The 18,312-nt window shown below is 44.7% G+C and overlaps 1 protein-coding gene and 1 long non-coding RNA gene across 5 annotated transcripts in view; both read left to right on the forward strand.

The window, feature by feature from the left end:
- The window catches only part of LOC138911780 (uncharacterized), a 44,946-nt gene that overhangs the window by 17,378 nt on the left and 9,256 nt on the right, over positions 1-18,312 (forward strand). The window lies entirely within an intron of this gene.
- Positions 6,840-15,318, forward strand: zld (zinc finger protein zelda). The gene is given in 4 exon segments (XM_070207637.1): positions 6,840-7,574; positions 8,300-10,796; positions 10,799-10,849; positions 10,851-15,318. Coding segments are annotated over 3 exon segments (4,956 nt in total). The 5' UTR covers positions 6,840-7,574; positions 8,300-8,543; the 3' UTR covers positions 13,503-15,318.

The following is an 18,312-nucleotide window of genomic DNA, read 5'->3' on the forward strand; positions in this document are numbered from 1 at the left end:
ACTTGGTTTCGATTTCGTTTAATTTCCAGATTTGGCTAAAAACTCTTTTGAATTCAGTTGCGTTTAGTTTTTGTGGTTTGGTCTTTCTAAAGTTTCTTCAGTTCGATAAAAATTGTTTTTAATTATTATCAGCTTGGCCTAGTTGTAAGTACTTATTAATATAATAATAATAATAATATAAGTACTTATTAATTATTAATAATTTCTTTTGCTTTGGGCCTTAACATTCTTGCAATCTTTGCGGTTTCGGCAACTGTTTTCGATTAATTATCGATTAATCTTCGATTGTTGTCAAATTGTATTTTATGCTTCCTTTGAATTCGGCTTTCGGCTACTTTTTGTTGTGATCGCCCCGACGACAGTACCCTCCCCCCCTCCCCCTGCTGACATTGTTACGTAGCTGCTATTGTATTGGCCAACGTCTAAGCGTGTGTGTGTGTGTGTGTGTGTGTGTGCATTGAGTAGTTCAAATTGTATTTTCTGTGTGCGCTGGCACTTTGCATACTCGTAGCTTTACGTTTAAAATTAATTTATTTTGCCAAAGCGCGACAGACACACACACACACACACTCACGCACACACACACAGGCACACACACACCGTTGCCCATTGGCAAGTGAAAGTGTTGGACGTTTGGCCGCGACCGTCGCCGCTGCCGCTGCCGCTGTCGACGTTTGGCGCTCATCTTTTTGCTGCTGTCCGCGCTTTTGGTTGGCTGCCATCTGAACTTTGCGCTGTCATCCGGCCTGGACATGTGTGTGTGTGTGCGTGTGTGTGTGTGTGTGGGCGATATGTGGGCGTTGTGTGTGTAGTTGGCATGCGGTTAAAAAGGTATCTCAAAGATACTAAATACTTTATGCATGAATGTGCCAAATAGATTTACGAGAAACGAGAAAGCAGTAGCCGCTCGCTCTCTTTAAATGCATGTGTGTGTGTGTGTGTGTGTTTGTAATGTGGTGGTGGCTCGCACGCATGTGTGTGTGTTTGCCTGTCGTGTGTGTGTGCGCGTCGATATTAAATTTAAATTGGCGCTTGAATATTTCAGAGTGAGCAGAGAAGAAGCAGCCAGAGAAGGAGGAGGAGCAGTCGGAAGCAGAAAGAAGAAGAGCACAACGGACACGATGGCTTGCAATTAAGCTTGATGTGTGTGTGTGTGTGTGTGTGTGTGTGTGTGTGTGTGTGCGTGTGTTTATACTACACTTATATACACACATATGCGACATGGTTAGTTGCCCATTGGCTATGTGTGTATGTGTGTGTGTGTGTGATGCCTTTATGTAAGCCCTTAAATATTAATAACAGTTACAATTTTTAATGATTAAAAGTTGGCGCATGTGTGTGTGTGGCCAATCTGCGTGTCCGTGCGTGTGTGTGAGAGAGGGTGAGGGAGAGCTAAGCAAAAGTACAGTTGGACAACAAATGCGAGTCAAGTTTTGACAAGTGTTGGCCATTCCATTACAAGCCCCCCTCCCACTCCATCAACATCCTTCAGACCACGCCATTAACAACAACAACAACAACAGTAGCAGCAACGTGACCACATTAAATTGCTTGATTTGTGCTGCCTACTTTCGGGTAGCAGCAGCTACAACAACAATAACAACAACATCTGTGAAAGAGTTTGATCAAATCAACGAGCAGAAAAGAGAAAGCTATTTGCGGCAGTGCAAGAACTAAAACTAATCAAAGAGAGCAATAGGCAAGCGTGCTGCACTCTAAAGAGAACATAAGTATGCATACATAATGCATATGCAGTGCGCGTATAAGAACTAATTAAAGAGAGAGAGAGAGAGAGAAGAGCATGCAAAAAAGAGTTAAAATGAATGGCGGCCGCCTTGAAAGCCAAAGCAAATATGCAAACAAGTACATGAAAAATGCAAATGCACTTGTTGCCCGTACTAAATGCAGCAACATGTTGTTGCGTTGCGCTCTTATCGCAGACTGTTGTTGTTGCTGTTGTTGTTGCCGTCTCTGCCGGATTGAGGGCGGGTTTGTTTACATTTGTACAACGGTTGATTCATAAAAACGCCAGAGACGTGCCAAAGGCAAACCAAAAGAAAAACTTGGCATAAGGAACAAAAAAAAAAAAAAAAGAAGGAAAAAAATAAACCAAGCTGGAAACATAAGCAAAATTATAGCACACACGGGGGCCACATATGCCTGTGCCAGTTTGGGTGTGTGCGTGTGTATGTGTCACACGTGTTGCACATGCATTGCATGTGCAAAATGCGAGCAACAACAACGAGCACTGCAGATTAGACACGCACAACGGGCTCTCTAACAGCGGGCAGAGTCTGTTAATGCAGACAGCGACTGCGACAGCGACAGCGACGGCGGTGGCGGCAGCGACAGCGACAGCGACTGCACAATATCTGCCAGCCATTTTACACGACACCCCACTTTTTCACGCTCACACGTTCGCCCTAGCGCTCTTTGTTCGTGTGCATTTGCTCATTTGGCAGTTGTTGCTCTCACACCGACGTTTCATTGCCATTTTGTTGCAGTTGGCGCGCAATGCGTTGGCATGTTTAGCGTCTGTGTGTGTTTGTGTGTGTGTGTGTGTATATGCTTGCGTGTGGCTGCAGCATTGTTTGCATTTCAAATTGAATTCCTTTAAAATTCAATTCCTGCCCTTCGTGTATGTGTGTGTGCGTGAGACTGTGTATGTTTGCGTGCGTGTGTTGGCATTTTTGTGCGTTGTGCATCTGCTGTTTTTTCTGTCTCTCTTCTTTGTTGTTTTTCGTCTGCAGTTGTTTTTGTTGCTTTCAATTATGATTGAGCAGCATTTGTCGTACGTTTTGTTGTTTTGGTTTGGCTTAGTTCCTTTTGTATGCACACATGCATTCGTGTATGTGTGTGTGTGTGTGTTTTTATGAGTGCGTGCGTGCGTTTTCTTGCTTGTCACCCCCAACCCGCTGGCCACAGCCATTGGGAACAGCAGTGGCTCGCGTAGCCACTCTACAGTTTTTGGTCATCTGTTACGCTTGGGATCAGTTCTTAAGCCAAAACTGATCCCAGGCGAAATCGTAGCAAATCTCTAGAAATATGCAAATGAGGCCCGAAACGTCGCCGAAGTGTTAAGAAAACAAAAAGCCACAGAAAACAGTGAAAACACACACACACACACACACACACATGAAATAGGGGGAAGAAGAAGAGAAAAGAAGGAAGAGAGGAATACAAAAAGCAAAAGACAAGATTGTGCAAACGAAAACATCAGCTCAGAGCCAAAAACAATTCACCAAAAACAACAAGCCATACACTGTGCTAAAACAAGGAGAATTCAAGTCTCTCTCCTTTTATATTGAATATTTTTTAACTTTAAAAAGTAAAATAAGTAGTTCCAATTATATATAAAATTCAATTAAAAGCAAAGCTCTCTTATTACACCTTATCTAATTTTTGACCAAGTAGGACTTTTCTCTCAGTGTTGAAACGAGGCATATACATAGCAAGAATTTTCGCTGGGTAGTTGACAAATGTCTGCGTGTGAAGTGTAAATAGATCTTACATGAGATGTTCAGCGCACAGGTACATGCATACATAGAAAACACACAGTACATGCGCACATGTTAGCAAACACACATACTTATGCATGCAAATGCGAGAATCATCGAAAGCTTTCCAACAGCTAACTGCTAACAAGAGGAAACGTGCGGAATTGCAACGAAGTGCAAGCTGAGCTTAAAAGCATGTTAATAGCAGCAGAAGCGGCAGCGGCGACAAAGAGCATTGTTCTAACGTGGTTCTACATTTAACATTAATATTTAAGAGAGTACTTTTGGGCCTGTCTTAAGAGTATCTCAAATATGTTGCACTAATTACTTGAATAGCCTCCCTTTTTTTGTTTTTACCTCTTTTAACACAATATCAAGAGGCTGCAAAGCGATTGCGACTCAATATGACGAGCCCGAAAAGAAACTGCGGATATTCATATTTTACATATGTATGTACATATTTATGTATATTTTAACACATTCACATACATTTATACATATGTACATGCATATGTATGTATGTATGTATAAATGACGCTGCCACAAAGTCAACACCAAAATGCCAACACCAACAATAAAAGAGTAAAACAACAACAGCAGAGCAAACTCCAAGCCGGCTTTAGGAAAAAAACAAAAAAAAATAATAATATGAAAAGAAAACAACAACAAACGGGCGCAGGCGCGCAGAGAAACCACAACAAACGGCGCAGCCGCAACGCCGCAGCGCCATACATGCAAAAAGCGACGGGGGAGTGGAATGGGGAAGGAGAGCCAACGGCTTTGGCCCTGAGCCAATGCGAGCGTGACTCATAGGCAGCGCAATATGTTGCGACGACGTCGACGGCGGCGCCAACGACTTGCCGGAGTGGCGCTCGCGTTACATAAGCCGAAGCCGAAGCCGAAGCCAAGAGACAAAAACCGAAGTCAAAGACGAAGCTTTAACTTAAGATGAAGCTGCCAACGCGTCGGCTTAAGCTTATGTTTGTTTGTTCTCACACCCGCTGACGCCCTCTCACTCGCTCTCGCACTCTCGCATAATTAAAAAGTAACGGCGCTGACAATGACAGCTGTACGCGCTCAATTAAAAAGTCATTAACTGCCACACACACACACACACACACACACACACTCGTGCACACAGAAAATGAGAGAGGGAGAGCCCGCTATGGGCTAGTGCTAGAGGTGGACACTGGACACGCATTAAGGACTAGCTGTGATTGACGCTGTCACGCAAGGCCTCTGCTTCTGCCTCTACCCAGACGCAACACAACATGCACACACGCACCTTGTAATTAGAGTTGAGTTAGGCGGCGACGACCCTACCTGCGCCTGCGCCTGCGCCAGCGCTCTCACAACTGTTGCGTGTCATAAATGCGCCATAAAAGTGCCTAGTCCCGCTGCACAGTTGAGCCGGCTGCAGCGACTGCCGCATCAGCTGTCTAAGCGGGCTTAAGATCACCCACCCCATATGCTGCGCACGCAGCTTTTCGCTCTTCTTCTTTGCTGTTAGACGCTGTCGCGCTGTTATTGTAATTGCTCTTGTGCTGCTTCTTCTATCTTGCTGCTGCTCCTTTGGCCTTGTCTTGCACGCGGCTGCTTTGCTGTTCATTTATTTATTATTTACAGTGAAGATTCGCTAAGAAATGCGACGCTTCAATTAATCGACTTGAATCTTTACACATTACCACTACCATTTACGATATTTACCATTACCATTACCATTTACGATATTTAATATTAAATTTTATATTACACAGTGGAAACTCCCTTTTAATATCCTTCGAGCCCCAGCAGTTGCTCTTAGTCTCTGCCCACTGTACACAAAACACACGCAAGCAGAGATTTTCGAAGTTGCGGCCCGTTTTGTTTTGTTTTTGGTCTTTTTTCGTTTTCTGTTCCCCCTACATTGGCTCTTCCTCTTCATCGTGCTTCGTCGTCTTCGGCGTCGTCTTCTTTATTGTTTTATTGTCAGTTTAGGGATTTGACAATTTGCTTGCTGATTTTTTATGACAATCATGTATGTAAATTTTCGGCGTGCCTTCTGCGCTCAACTCTTCCTCATGGCCCCCGCAGCCCTAGATGTGCGCGCGTGTGTATGTGTGTGTGTGTGTGTGTGTGCTGTTGTATCTGTATCTGAGCGCCATTAGCTGGCATTTGGCTTACGAGATTTTTAAATACTTTTGGGCATATTCAAGCGTCCCAGCCCAACGAAAAAAAAAAAAATAATAAAAAACAAAGAAGTAAACCTTAAGCTCGAACCCGCACCCGCAACCGCGCCCGCAACTCGAACTCGAACCCTTCGCACGGCTATTTTTAGTTTTTCGCTCTGGCCTTACGCTTGTATTATGTGTATATGTATGTGTATGTACATATACATATGTGTGTATATTTTTTATGCTGTGCATAAAAGTTGAGTTTATTAATTTTAAAGCGTTGACAAGTTTTTACGAGAACAGAAACTAGGCTAGTAGTGTGAGGCGAACGTGTGCGATTCGATGGAGTCTGTGAGTCAAGCTGGCTAATAGAGCAGGAATGTGGCCCAATAAAATGCTGAAAATGATGACCAATTCAATCAAAATCAGATCAAAATGCCAGCCGAGCAGCTGTTTCAAGTTTGTTTTCTTCGCTTTTGTGAAACTTTTCTTTTTGTTTCTGAGCATTTCTTCGTCAATGTGTCGCGAATCCGTGCATCAAATCACTTAACAATTGCAAAGCTATTCAAAACAAAGCCAAAACAATTTGTTTCATTTGGCTAGCTGTGTTACGAGCCGAGTTACATTGGGTTAGTTGCTCCAAGCCGGGTCTTGAAAACAGTTTGGGGCCGCATCATCGCCAAGAAATGGCCAAATGGAGCTGAGTGCTTTTAGTTGTGCGTCTTTTCTTTTTATACGAAAAGCAAAGTAAATAAATAATAAAAACCAATTCAAATGCACAAATACAAAATGAAATATAAAATAACAACAATGCAAAAACAGCCAGCGTTGGCAAACCAAAAACAAATGCAGCCCAAGAAAGAGATAGCAAAAGCGGTGACGGCGACGGCGACTGCGACAGCGACGCAAGCGAAAACACAAAACGCACGGCACATAAATGCTGTTGCTGCTGCTGCTGCTGCTGCTCTGCTGTCGCCTTTGTTGCTGTACATAGCACACACACACTCGCTCACAAACACACACGCACGCAAGCCCAGCAGCGACAGCGACGCGGGCAGCGACCACTGCGCTGCTGCTTCTATGCGCGCATATGTGTGTGCGTAAGTGTTTGCTTCTGCCGCTGCTGCCTCGGCTGCTGCTGCTGCCGCCGCCAGAATGCCGCATGCACGTCGGTCATTTGTATTTGGAAACACAATTCCGTTCCGTCATTTGTATTTGGAACGCCGTAGCAGAAAGAAGGACACGAGCGAATAAGCGACGAAGCGTGCGAACGGAGTGGAGCGGCTATTTTAGCTTTTAGCGCCCTTTTTTGTTTCATTTTCTTTGTACATGTAAAATATAAAAAATACAACATACGGCAAAAATCAACAACATTTTTGGCAACATTTTCGGCAAAATACCCAAAAACTATTTCGGACTTAAACACACAAAAAAAAAAAAAACTAAAACTAAAAAAACGAGAAAATTCCAAACGAAAAACACTAAAAAAGTTTTAACAATTAATAACCGCGTTTTGTATTGTTTTCCATTGTGTTCGTAAACATTTTTTTCTGTTGTTACAAAACCGATTGCAAAAAAAAAAAAAAAGTGATCTTGGTGTGAACATAATGTTAATGTAACCAAAAAGTATGAATATCCAAAGGCTAAAGGAAAACGGTCGAAAAAACTAACCGGCGAACAGCAGGCGAAAGCGAAACGAAATTGTTTTCGCGCTCGCAAAATCAAAATTCTAAATTCGAACACACGCAAAAAAAAAAAAAAAAACACTTATCCCAACAGTTCTTCGTTTCGGTTATTTTTTTTTTATGTTATTATTCTTCAGTTGTTTTGTGTTTCTGTGAAGTTAAATAAGAAGAAGAAGAAGCAGACGAGAGAGCAGCAAGCCGCTAAACACAATAACTGCACAAAGCGAAGGCGCAGATAAGTAAGCAAAAGCAATAACAAGATCAACAGCGACGAAGATGGCGATGGACAGACATAATGTTGATGATCATTAACCACCACCAACATCATCATCATCATCATCATCATCGTCGTCGTCGTCGTCGTTTTTGCCAATCAAATTCATAATTGTTATGTAGTTGTATATATATATACATATATACACTTTTTTTTTTCAAGTGTGTGTGTGTGTGTGTGTGCATGTGTGTGAATGCAAAACTATACGAACACTATGAACACAAAGAAATGTGAAAGCAACCGCAGCAAGAAGAGCAAACGCAGCTGCAGCTGCATTTCTAAGAGAGCGCAATGTTAACGCAACAAATTATGTTAAATAACTCTCAGCACATGTAACTTTGGCATGCCTTGTATTTGTTTTTTTTTTCATTTTTGTTTTTTTTTTTTAATGAACAGTGATAAGGAAAAACTGCAGCTGCGACTGCGTTGAGTTGTGCTCTCTGAAGTGATCAGCATGCACGCGTTTTCCTCTCTCTCTCTCGCCCGTGCACAAAACAAAGAGAGTGAGCGTCTTTTTGTTTTGTGAACTTATGAACATGCAAAAAAAAAAAATGCCAAGAGGCGAACCGTTAGCTGCGAGCGCAAGCTGTATGTGTGTATATACGTGTGTGTGTGTGTGTGTTAGTTAATTAAACGTTAAAATAAATGTAAATGAGAATTAATTATTAAATTACATCAACATTTTTGCAGTACAAATACCAAATACATAAAAACAAAAGCAAAACTAAACCAAACGAACGGCAAAGCAGCCAACGAATAAAAAGAACAACAACAACAAAACAACAACAAATAAAACAAGAGCAGCTGCAGCAGCAGCCAGCAACAAGAAGAAGAACAACAACAGCTAGCAACAATTAACAAGCGAGCCACATGAGCAGCAGCGCGACGCCAACGCCGACGCAGACGCCAACGCCGACGACTTATGTAGCGTTACATGGCGAGCATAAAAAGTGAAATGCCGCCACTGCACGCGGCAGAGGCGCTAGCCGCCAGCAGCAGCAGCAGCAGCGCAACGGATAGCGGCGGCGGCGGCGGCGGCAGCAGCACAGCAGCAACAGCAGCAGCATCAGCAACAACAGCATCAGCAGCAACAACAGTTGCTGCTGCCGCCGCTGCTGGCTCTGGCGGCAGCGCGCCCGCAACGCCGAATGCCAATGCAACAATCAGCGCCGCTGCTGACTCCAGTGATAATCAGCCGGGCACGCCGCAGCCAACAACACAGCAGCAGCAGCAACAGCAACAGTCGCTTATGGCTGCCGAGGCACAGCAGCAACAGCAACAACAACAACAGCAGCAGCAGCAGCAGCAACAACAGCAGGCGTCGGGCATAACGCATCAGCCTTATGCGACCCATCACATGTACCCAGCGCAGCAGCAGCAACCGCCGCCGCAGCAGCAGCAGCAGGTCTATGGCAGTATCTATGCCAGCGATATGCAGCAGCAACAGCAGCAGCAGCAGAGCTACGCCGCCAGCAGCTACATTAACAGCTACGAGCAATTCTATCAGCAACAACAACAGCAGCAGCAGCAGCAGCAGAGCGTCGTCGACTATGGCAGCGCATACATTGACTACACAAAAGCCGTGCGCTATCATCCGTATTTGCAGCAGCCGACCTCCGTGCTGCCAGCAGCAGCAGCAGCTGCCGCCACAGCAGCAACAGTTGCCGCCGTCGAGGATGCTGCCGCGGTGGCAGCATCAGTGACAACAACAGCGGCAGCAGCGGGCGCTGCGATGAGTCCGCGCGTGGTTAGCAGCAGCAGCCCCACCTCCACCTCGTCGCATCTGCAGCTGAGCAGCGCCACGCCCAGTTCGCCAGGAGGCGGCTGCAAGCTGCAGTGCAAGAAATGCGGCATACTCAACACCAACGAGTCCGAGCTGCAGGAGCATATCGCCAATGTGCACGGCGAGTCGCCGTACGGCAGCAGCGGCTATGCCAGCTCGCCGTACATCAAGGAGGAGATGCCGATGCCGACGCCGACAGCGGTTGCAGCAGCAGCAGCTGCGGCGGCGGCGGCCAGCGGCGAGTTGCTCGACTTGGACTCCCAGAAGATGGTCTATCATCAGCAACTGTTGCAGCAGCAACAGCAGCAGCAACAACAACAACAGCATCAACAGCTGCAGCAGCAGCAGCAGCAGCAACACGATGCCGTTGTCTCCGGGCTGCCGTTGGCGTTGCCAGATCCGCTGCACTCGATGCAGTCGATGCAGCAGCGCGCACTGCACAGCTGGGAGCAACAGGCGCCGCCAGCGGAGGCAGGCCTGCCCGCGTACATGCAACCGCTGTTGGACAAATCGCCGCATTATTACGGCTCGCCGAAGCAATCACCGTATCCGGCGACGGGCGGCATCAAGCAGGAATATGCGCTTATCAAATCCGAGTATGCCGACTCGCAGCACTATGTGGACAAATCGTTTGATCCGACTGCCGCGGAAGTGACCACCAGTCCGGCCGAGTTTCCCAGCACCACAACGGGTGGCGGCGGGCCACAGGATGGCGTCGGTGTCGGCAATGCGTCTGGCAATGCGGCGCCGCCGTATCGCGGCTTCGAACCGCCCAGCTCCAGTTCGGTGCTGCCGGCCAACAGTCTGACCGCCAAGGCGGCCACCTGGAAGTCGAACGAGGCGCGTCGCCCGAAGACCTACAATTGCACCGCGTGCAACAAGTGGTTCACCAGCTCGGGCCATCTGAAGCGGCATTATAACACGACGCTGCACAAGAATGCGGTCAAGTCGAGCGGCCAGCCCGATCCGGCCACGCTGCCCATATCTGCCCATCATCATCCCGCACGCGATCCCGTCACAAAGACCAGTCGACGCGGCAATGCTGCCGCAGCAGCGGCAGCAGCAGCAGCAGCCGCCGCCGCAGCAGCGGCTGCCACACAACAGGAGCCGCCAGCGCCGGAGCCGCCCAGAAGTCCGCCCGATTATGGGGGCGGCGGTGTTTGTGGTGCGACGGGCGTGCAGGTGGGCGCCGCCATGTCGCAGTACTCGGCCTCGCCGTCGCCCACCGCCCAGCAGCAGCAGCATCAATTGGTTGCCAGCAATGGTTATGCAAGCAATGGGCATGGTCACGCCCACTATCATGGGCACTACAACATGCAGCAGCAGCAGCAGCAACAAGTGCAATCGACGACAAACGCTTCACCACAGCATGCTAACGGCAGCAGCAGCAGCAGCAGCAATAACGGCAACAACAACAACAACAACAACAACAGCGGCAGCAGCAACAGCAGCAGCAACAATCACAACTCCGTTTTGAACGGTCACCCAAACGGGCTAGCAGGTCCCTCCGCCCCAATCAACAACAACAACAACAACACACAAATGCCGTCCTCCCAAATGAGGGGCCTGCTGAACAAAACAACAATCAACAACACAACAACAACATCAACAACAACAACAACAATAGCCACAGACACAACTATAAAGATCGAACAAATGGAGGACAGCAACTCAGCAATGGTCATGGAGGAGCAGCAACACCAGCTGGAGGAGGACCACCAGCAGCAGCAGCAGCAGCAGCAGCAACACGTGTTGCAGCAGCAACATCACCCACTGGAGCAGCAACAGGTCAGCTATCTGCTGTCGCGGCCATATCACAGCAGCAGCAGCAGCAACAACAGCAGCAACAGCAACTCGCCGCTTACTATTTACCACCACCAGCACCAGCAACAGCTGCCGCTGCAGCAGCAGCAGCTGCAGCCGCCGCCGCTGCAGCAGCAGTTGGAGCTGGACCAGCAGCAGGAGCTGCTGCAGCAGCAGCACCACCACCACCACCAACTGTTGCAGGCAATGGATTTCTCGCGCACCCAGCCGCTGCTGCCGCCGCCGCCTATGGCAGCGCTGCTGCCGCCTATAACAATGGACTACAACATGCTGGCTTTGGATATGCAGCAGCAGCACAGCAATATGCTGCAGTGCAGCAGCATCAGCACGCAGCAGCAGCCGTCGCTGCCGGTCACTATTACCACCACGCACACGCCCACCCTCACGCACACGCCCATCCACACGCACACGCCCACCACCACGCGCACGCCCACGCCCATGCCCATGCACACGCACATCAATATGGACATGGGATGCACCACTATGCAGGCGCAGCATTACCTGGCACCACAGCCGCTGTCGCCGCCGCAGCAGCAGCAGCAGCATCTGTTGCTGGCGGACAACAACAGCAGCAGCAGTACGGCCAGCAGCCATACGCCCAACAGCATCAGCAGCAGCAGCAGCAGCAGCAACATCAGCAACAACATCATCAGCAGCTCAGCAGCAGCAACAGCGTCGCCTCCGCCGCCGCAGCAGCAGCAGCAGCAGCCGCCGCCGCCGCACATCATCACCAGCAGCAGCAGCAGCAGCAGCAACAACAACATCACCAGCAGCAACATCACCAGCAGCAACCACACCAACAGCAACAGCAGCAACATCTCCAGCAGCAGCAGCAGCAACAACAGCAGCAGCAACACCCTGCCATGCTATCAGCAACTGCCGCCGGTGCTGGAGCACACAATGAGCTATCACACTATTATTGGTAACGAGACGGGCGCCTATGATGCCTACACCAGCGATGGCCATCAGATATTGCAGCTGATGCCCGCCTCGCTGTTCGCGCCCTATGCTCCACTATCGCCCTATTCGGTGGCCGCACAGCGTTCGCCGCAGGAGGGCGACTTGCCGCCGGTGCATACGTTGACCAATGCGTTGCAGGCACAGCAGGAGGCGCAACAGCAACAGCAGCAGCATCAACATCAGCAACAGCACCAGCAGCATACGACTCTAACGCTGCTGGCCACGCCCACACCGTATTCGCCCACAGTAAGCAGCTCGCGTGCAACACCAGCCCTCGAACTGGACATGGTGTCGCTGATGGCACAACAGCAGCAGCAACAGCAACAGCAGGAATATGAGCAATATCAGCTGCAGCAGCAGCAACTTGAACAGCAGCAGCATCAGCTCGAGCAGCAACAACTCGAACAGTTGCAGCAGCAGCAGCAGCAACAGCAGCAGCAGCAGCTGCAACAAACTGTTGCCGTGCTGCCCAAAAAGCGACGTGCTGCTGCCGCACTGTCAACAACAACAGCATCTGGAATAGGAGCAACACAGCCGGCGAGCAAGAGGCGTCGCAACAGCAGCATCGGTTCGACATCGCCGCACTCGACAACATTGCCATCGGGTCGCATCAAGTGCCTGGAATGCGACAAGGAGTTCACCAAGAACTGTTATCTCACACAGCACAACAAGAGCTTCCACTCCGGTGAGTATCCATATCGTTGCCAGAAGTGCGGCAAGCGCTTTCAGTGCGAGGAGATCTACACCACGCACCTGGGCAGGCATCGCACCCAAGACAAGCCGCACAAGTGCGAGCTGTGCCCCAAGCAATTCCATCACAAGACCGACTTGCGGCGTCACGTGGAGGCCATCCACACGGGCCTCAAGCAGCACATGTGCGATATATGCGAAAAGGGCTTCTGTCGCAAGGATCATCTGCGCAAGCATCTCGAAACGCACAATCGCCCGCGTGTTGTTGGCAAAAAGGCGGCAGCTGTTGCCGCCGCAAAGGCTACGGCAGCGGCGACGGCAGCAACAGCCGCCGCAGCAGCTGCAGCAGCAGCAGCAGCAACAACAATAACAACAACAACAATAATTAGTTGCATGCAAACAGACAATAATAAGCTGGACGATGTGGCCGCTGACGATGATAGTTTGCTAGACGACGATGACGATGACGATGACGATAATGATGCACAGCAGCAACAGCAGCAGCAGCAGCAGCAACTGTTGCTGAGCGGGGAGCATCATTTGATCAAGAACGAATTTGTTGATATTAAGCACGAGTATGAGGAAGAGTTTTCGGAGGAGTTTCAAATGATTGAGAAGGACATTGAAATGTATTGAAGGCAGGGGGGCCACGGGCTAGGGCATAGCTACAAATATAGTGCAGGGGCGGGTACGGGGAATGTGGGGCTTTGGGTGGGTCTTGGGTCTTACAAGGGCTGGGGCTTGTCTGCAAATGCTCGAGGCTTTGATTGGCTTATTTCATTTCATTTCGTATCCTAACACAAAACTTTTGGTAACAACTTTTGATTGCACCAGCGGCAATAAATTGTTATTAATTTGTTTTTTATTTTGTGACATTTTTGAAAGTTTTCTTATTTTACTTGTGTTGTGTAACAAATTTGTATTGCACTTGCAGCAATAAATTGTTGTTCGCCTGTTTTTTTTTTTATTTTTTTTTTTTTTGGTTTTTGCATTATTTCATAATCAAAGCCTTTAGCCTTTGCAGACACGCCCACTCAGCACAGCTGTAATTAACAGAACTTTTGCCATATATGAGAAGGAAACACAAAACAAAAAATAAAAACACTATGAAATATTCAACTATATATATATATATATATATATATATATATATATATAGATATATATTTTTTGTATTCGAAATTCCTAATTGTTGTAGCAGCAAATTTAATTTAATGACAAACAAATCTATGTTAAATTGTATTATTATTATTAATTATGAATTAATTATTGTATTATTTCTTGTCCTAGTATTTTGTAGTTTTTTTTTTTTTTTTTTTGTTTGTATAATTTAGTTTTTAAGGCCGCGCATACCTCAAAGACAAGTAGAGAAAAGTAAAGAAAAGAATCGAAAAGAAAAAACGCTTAAAGAATGCAACACAAAAACTCAAATCAGGGCAGAACCATATATCTATATGTCTATATATCTCTCTCTCTCTCTCTCTATATATATATATATATATATATATATATATGTATATGATAACTGTAACATTATAGGCAACTATCGTATATCGATCTACGGAGATTTGTTAGCGCACAATTTAGTTGATTGTTCATTTTTTTTTTTATTTTTTTTTTAATTAATTTAAATAAGTTGTTGTTTTTCTGTCAGCCTGTAAACCATAAACACACGAATGCCATATATAAATGTGTAATGCCAATTGATATATAGCTATATACTATATATATACATATATACATATCCATATACATAGGTAACACTAGCCTACAAAACGCCAAATTGTCAGCAAAAAGAGAAAAACAAAACAAAAACGCAAATATCAGGGATAATATTTACACTTAACAGTTACAATTCTCATATATAGACACAGACGTATATATATATATGTATATATAGAAAATTTATTGACTATATATATATATATATGTATATATGTGTGTGTGTGGAAATTGCGTATATTATATATATATTTATTATTATTAATTTCTAATTTATGCATTTCTTTTGTAAGCCACAAAAATAAACGAAAAATAATCCATTTATATTTATATATTTTTTCGTTTTAATTTTTTTATAAGCTACAAAATTGATCATTTTTGTATAATTTTGCCTTAAAGTAATACTCAAAACAAAACAAAAAAATAACCGAAACAAAAAGAAATACAAAATTTGCCATTAGCTTTATGTTTTCATGTTGAAACCCAATTTTTTATGCACAAAACAAAAAACTTCCTTAAAATTTGCCCCATAATTTTATATAGTTTATACACATGCATAATTTCTTATTATTAAATTTATATAAATATATCTTTTTTTTTATGTTTGTGTGTGTGTGTGTGTGTGTGTGTGTGTGTAACTAGCGCAACCAATTTTTTAACTATATATATATTTAGATATTAGAATTAAAAAGAGCGCAAAACAAAACAAAAAAAAAAAGACAAAGAAAAAGTTAAAAAGGAATGCGCGAAGAGGCAGAACGGAAGCACGGAAGAAAGACGGAGACGCGTACCAAACCAAGATCTATATAAAAAAAAAAGCAAAATAAATTATTGAAAATGTTTCAAACCAAAAAAAAAAAAAATCGAACAACTTTATTATTTTCCTTATTTCATTTGTTTATTTCCGGTATATTTTCTTATATATTATTTTGTTTCAGTTTATTATAAATATTGTCTATGATTTTTATTTACAGTTTTTGGTTTTTATTTCTGAAGGAAATATATATGACTATATCCTATGATTCGTGCCTGAAAACCACATTATATATATACATATATATATATAGGGAAGAGAAACATGTTAATCTAGAGAAAATAATTATGTTTTACTTTTAACAAGTCGAAACTTTAAGATTTATTAAAGGGCTTTCAGATAGTTATAACTGGCTCTATATATATATATAGGTGTAGATATGGTACATTGGTAGAGATATAGTATATATATGTATAGGTTATATATAGTTCAAATAGTTGTATATATATGTCTATGTGTAGGTATGTAGGTACATATATATATATATAGGAATATGCGCACACTTATGTAGAAAGTGAGGGCATTTAAAAGTCGCTCAGCTGCGCGTCGTGCGCTGAACTTCTTGTTAATTTTGTTAATTATTTTTGTTGAAATTTATTTTTGCTTTTCGGCTGTTGCTGCTGCTAATTCCAAAGAAACTACGTGCGTGTGTTTAAATATTATTTTATTTTATTTTATTTTTTCTTTTCTCGAGAGAAGTGGCCGCATACGAAAGCCGAGACGCAGGCAAATTGTGGCAAGCCGAATTTTAGCGACGCGCCGTTGATTATGTCCAAGAGAAAGACATGTGCACGTGTAGGCACACATACACACACACATGTGTGTGTGTGCGTTTATAGATAGTTATATATATATATATATATGTGCCTATATATGGCGAATTCGGTTCCTTGTGGCACAACGACAACAACAACTTGAGGCATAAGGCAGCTGCAGCCAAAAGCTTGAGTTAGTTTGCTAGCTAGGCTCTAGATCATATACATATATATATATATATATGTATATATATATATATATATATCTGTTTGTACTTCTCTGGTAACTGGCCGTGCGCTTTATGGCGACATCTAAGTGCCTCGGCAACAAATCATAAGCAGCAAGCAAAGTATCTTTGTATCTGTATCTGGCAAATGCCAAAAAAAAAAAAAGAAAGAAAGAAATGAAATGAAAAAAACATGAAAACCAAAGACAACGCCAGCAACATAACACGCACACATGTTGCCAGCTGCCTGTCTGTGTGTGTGTGTGTGTGCGTGTATGTGTGTGTGCAGGAACAGCAGTAAATAGCCAAAAAAAAAGTATATATATTCACACACACACACAGGCGCAGCAAAGACAAAGTAGAAGAGACAAACGAAAAGTGCGCGCCACAGCAAGCGGCAGCAGAAGCAGCAGCACGAAGCACGCTGCGAGCAGCGAGTGTATCTCAAAGATACGCAAACGCAAACAGCCAAACGACGCGACGCCGAAGTTGAAGTTGAAGTTGCGCGCCTGCGCAGCAGCGACGGCAGCAGCGGCAACGTCTCCGACTATGGCTATGTCATCATAACATACGACGTCGTCGTTGTCGTTTGTACACTGCGCGAAAGAATCTACCAAATAGTGCTTACTTTCATCTAGAAAAAAAACCCTTCAAATAGCACAGATTTGGTTTGATCTTTGAGCAAGAGATAATGAAACATTGCCAAGAAGTTCACTTCGCTCTAACAAGAATTAATCGAACTATCATATCTATATAAATCATTTATTTAGGATCTTTAAGTAATAGTTAGCATAGAGGTTCGAAGCCTATCTTTGACTCGGTTCTCTTGTATCCATTTATCCAGTTTTACCAGCAACTAATCTAACTAGCATAACTTTATAAATCCGTTAAATCCTGCGGCTTGAACCACGGCTTTCGCTCTGCGCTGGCCCAATCTGTTGCCATATATCTATATATCTTTATATCTTTATATCTATATCTATATCGCTTAAATAGCACAGATTTGGCTTGGTTTCCTCAGCGAAGGGTCTCGATGTCTCCGCCTTTCGTTTATCTCCTGCCCTAGTAGCACTTCTTTGATTAGGCTACGTGTGCAAATGCCACAAATTTTGTTAAGTGTATTCGTATCTGTGAATTTCTACTTGCTGCTGACGCTGCTTCTGCCCTTTGGCTGTTGTTGTTGTTGCCGCGTTTGTTCTCGCTGTGCGTTTTTCTTACGCGGTTTGTTTGTTGAACATCAAACTGGTTTCCTGTACATATGCTCATCCAGCAACAGCAACAACAACAACAACAACAACCATCTGTAATTTTAATTTTTCGGCAAGGCAGAGATTTCGATCGACGACGACGTCGCTGCCCAGGTAGAAATTGTGTACCTTTATATTGTTTGCTTGCGCTGCAAATGTGTGTGTGTGTGTGTGTGTGTGTATCTTGTAGATAGCTCGAAGACAGTAGACACACACACACACTCATGTGCTGCTCTCTTTGTTGTATGTGTGTGTGTGTGCGTAATCCTTGCTGCCTTTTTCATGTCTTTCTGCTGTTTCGTCGTCTTCTGCTTATGTGTTGCAACAACAACAACAACAACAACAACACGAGCAGTTACCATGATTCATAGTTGTTGCCGCTGCCGCTGCCACATGTATATATACATATATACATATATATATCTACACATACATGTAGACCGGCTATGTATCAGCAGCTCCTTTCAATGCGTGCCAACAAATTCCGATATATATATATATATCTATATACATATAGAAAATCTTGCATTGCTCGGAGCCAAAAACTCTCTGCACAATAGCTGCCTGTCAAGGCTTTTGTCTGCGTATCTGTATCTTTGTCCATGTAGCTGTATCTTTGCACATGTATCTGTATCTGTAGCTGTGCCTGTGTGTGTGTGTGTGAGTGTGTGTGTGCAAATA

This window comes from Drosophila virilis, chromosome X (assembly GCF_030788295.1).
Source record: "Drosophila virilis strain 15010-1051.87 chromosome X, Dvir_AGI_RSII-ME, whole genome shotgun sequence".
Taxonomy (NCBI): domain Eukaryota; kingdom Metazoa; phylum Arthropoda; class Insecta; order Diptera; family Drosophilidae; genus Drosophila; species Drosophila virilis.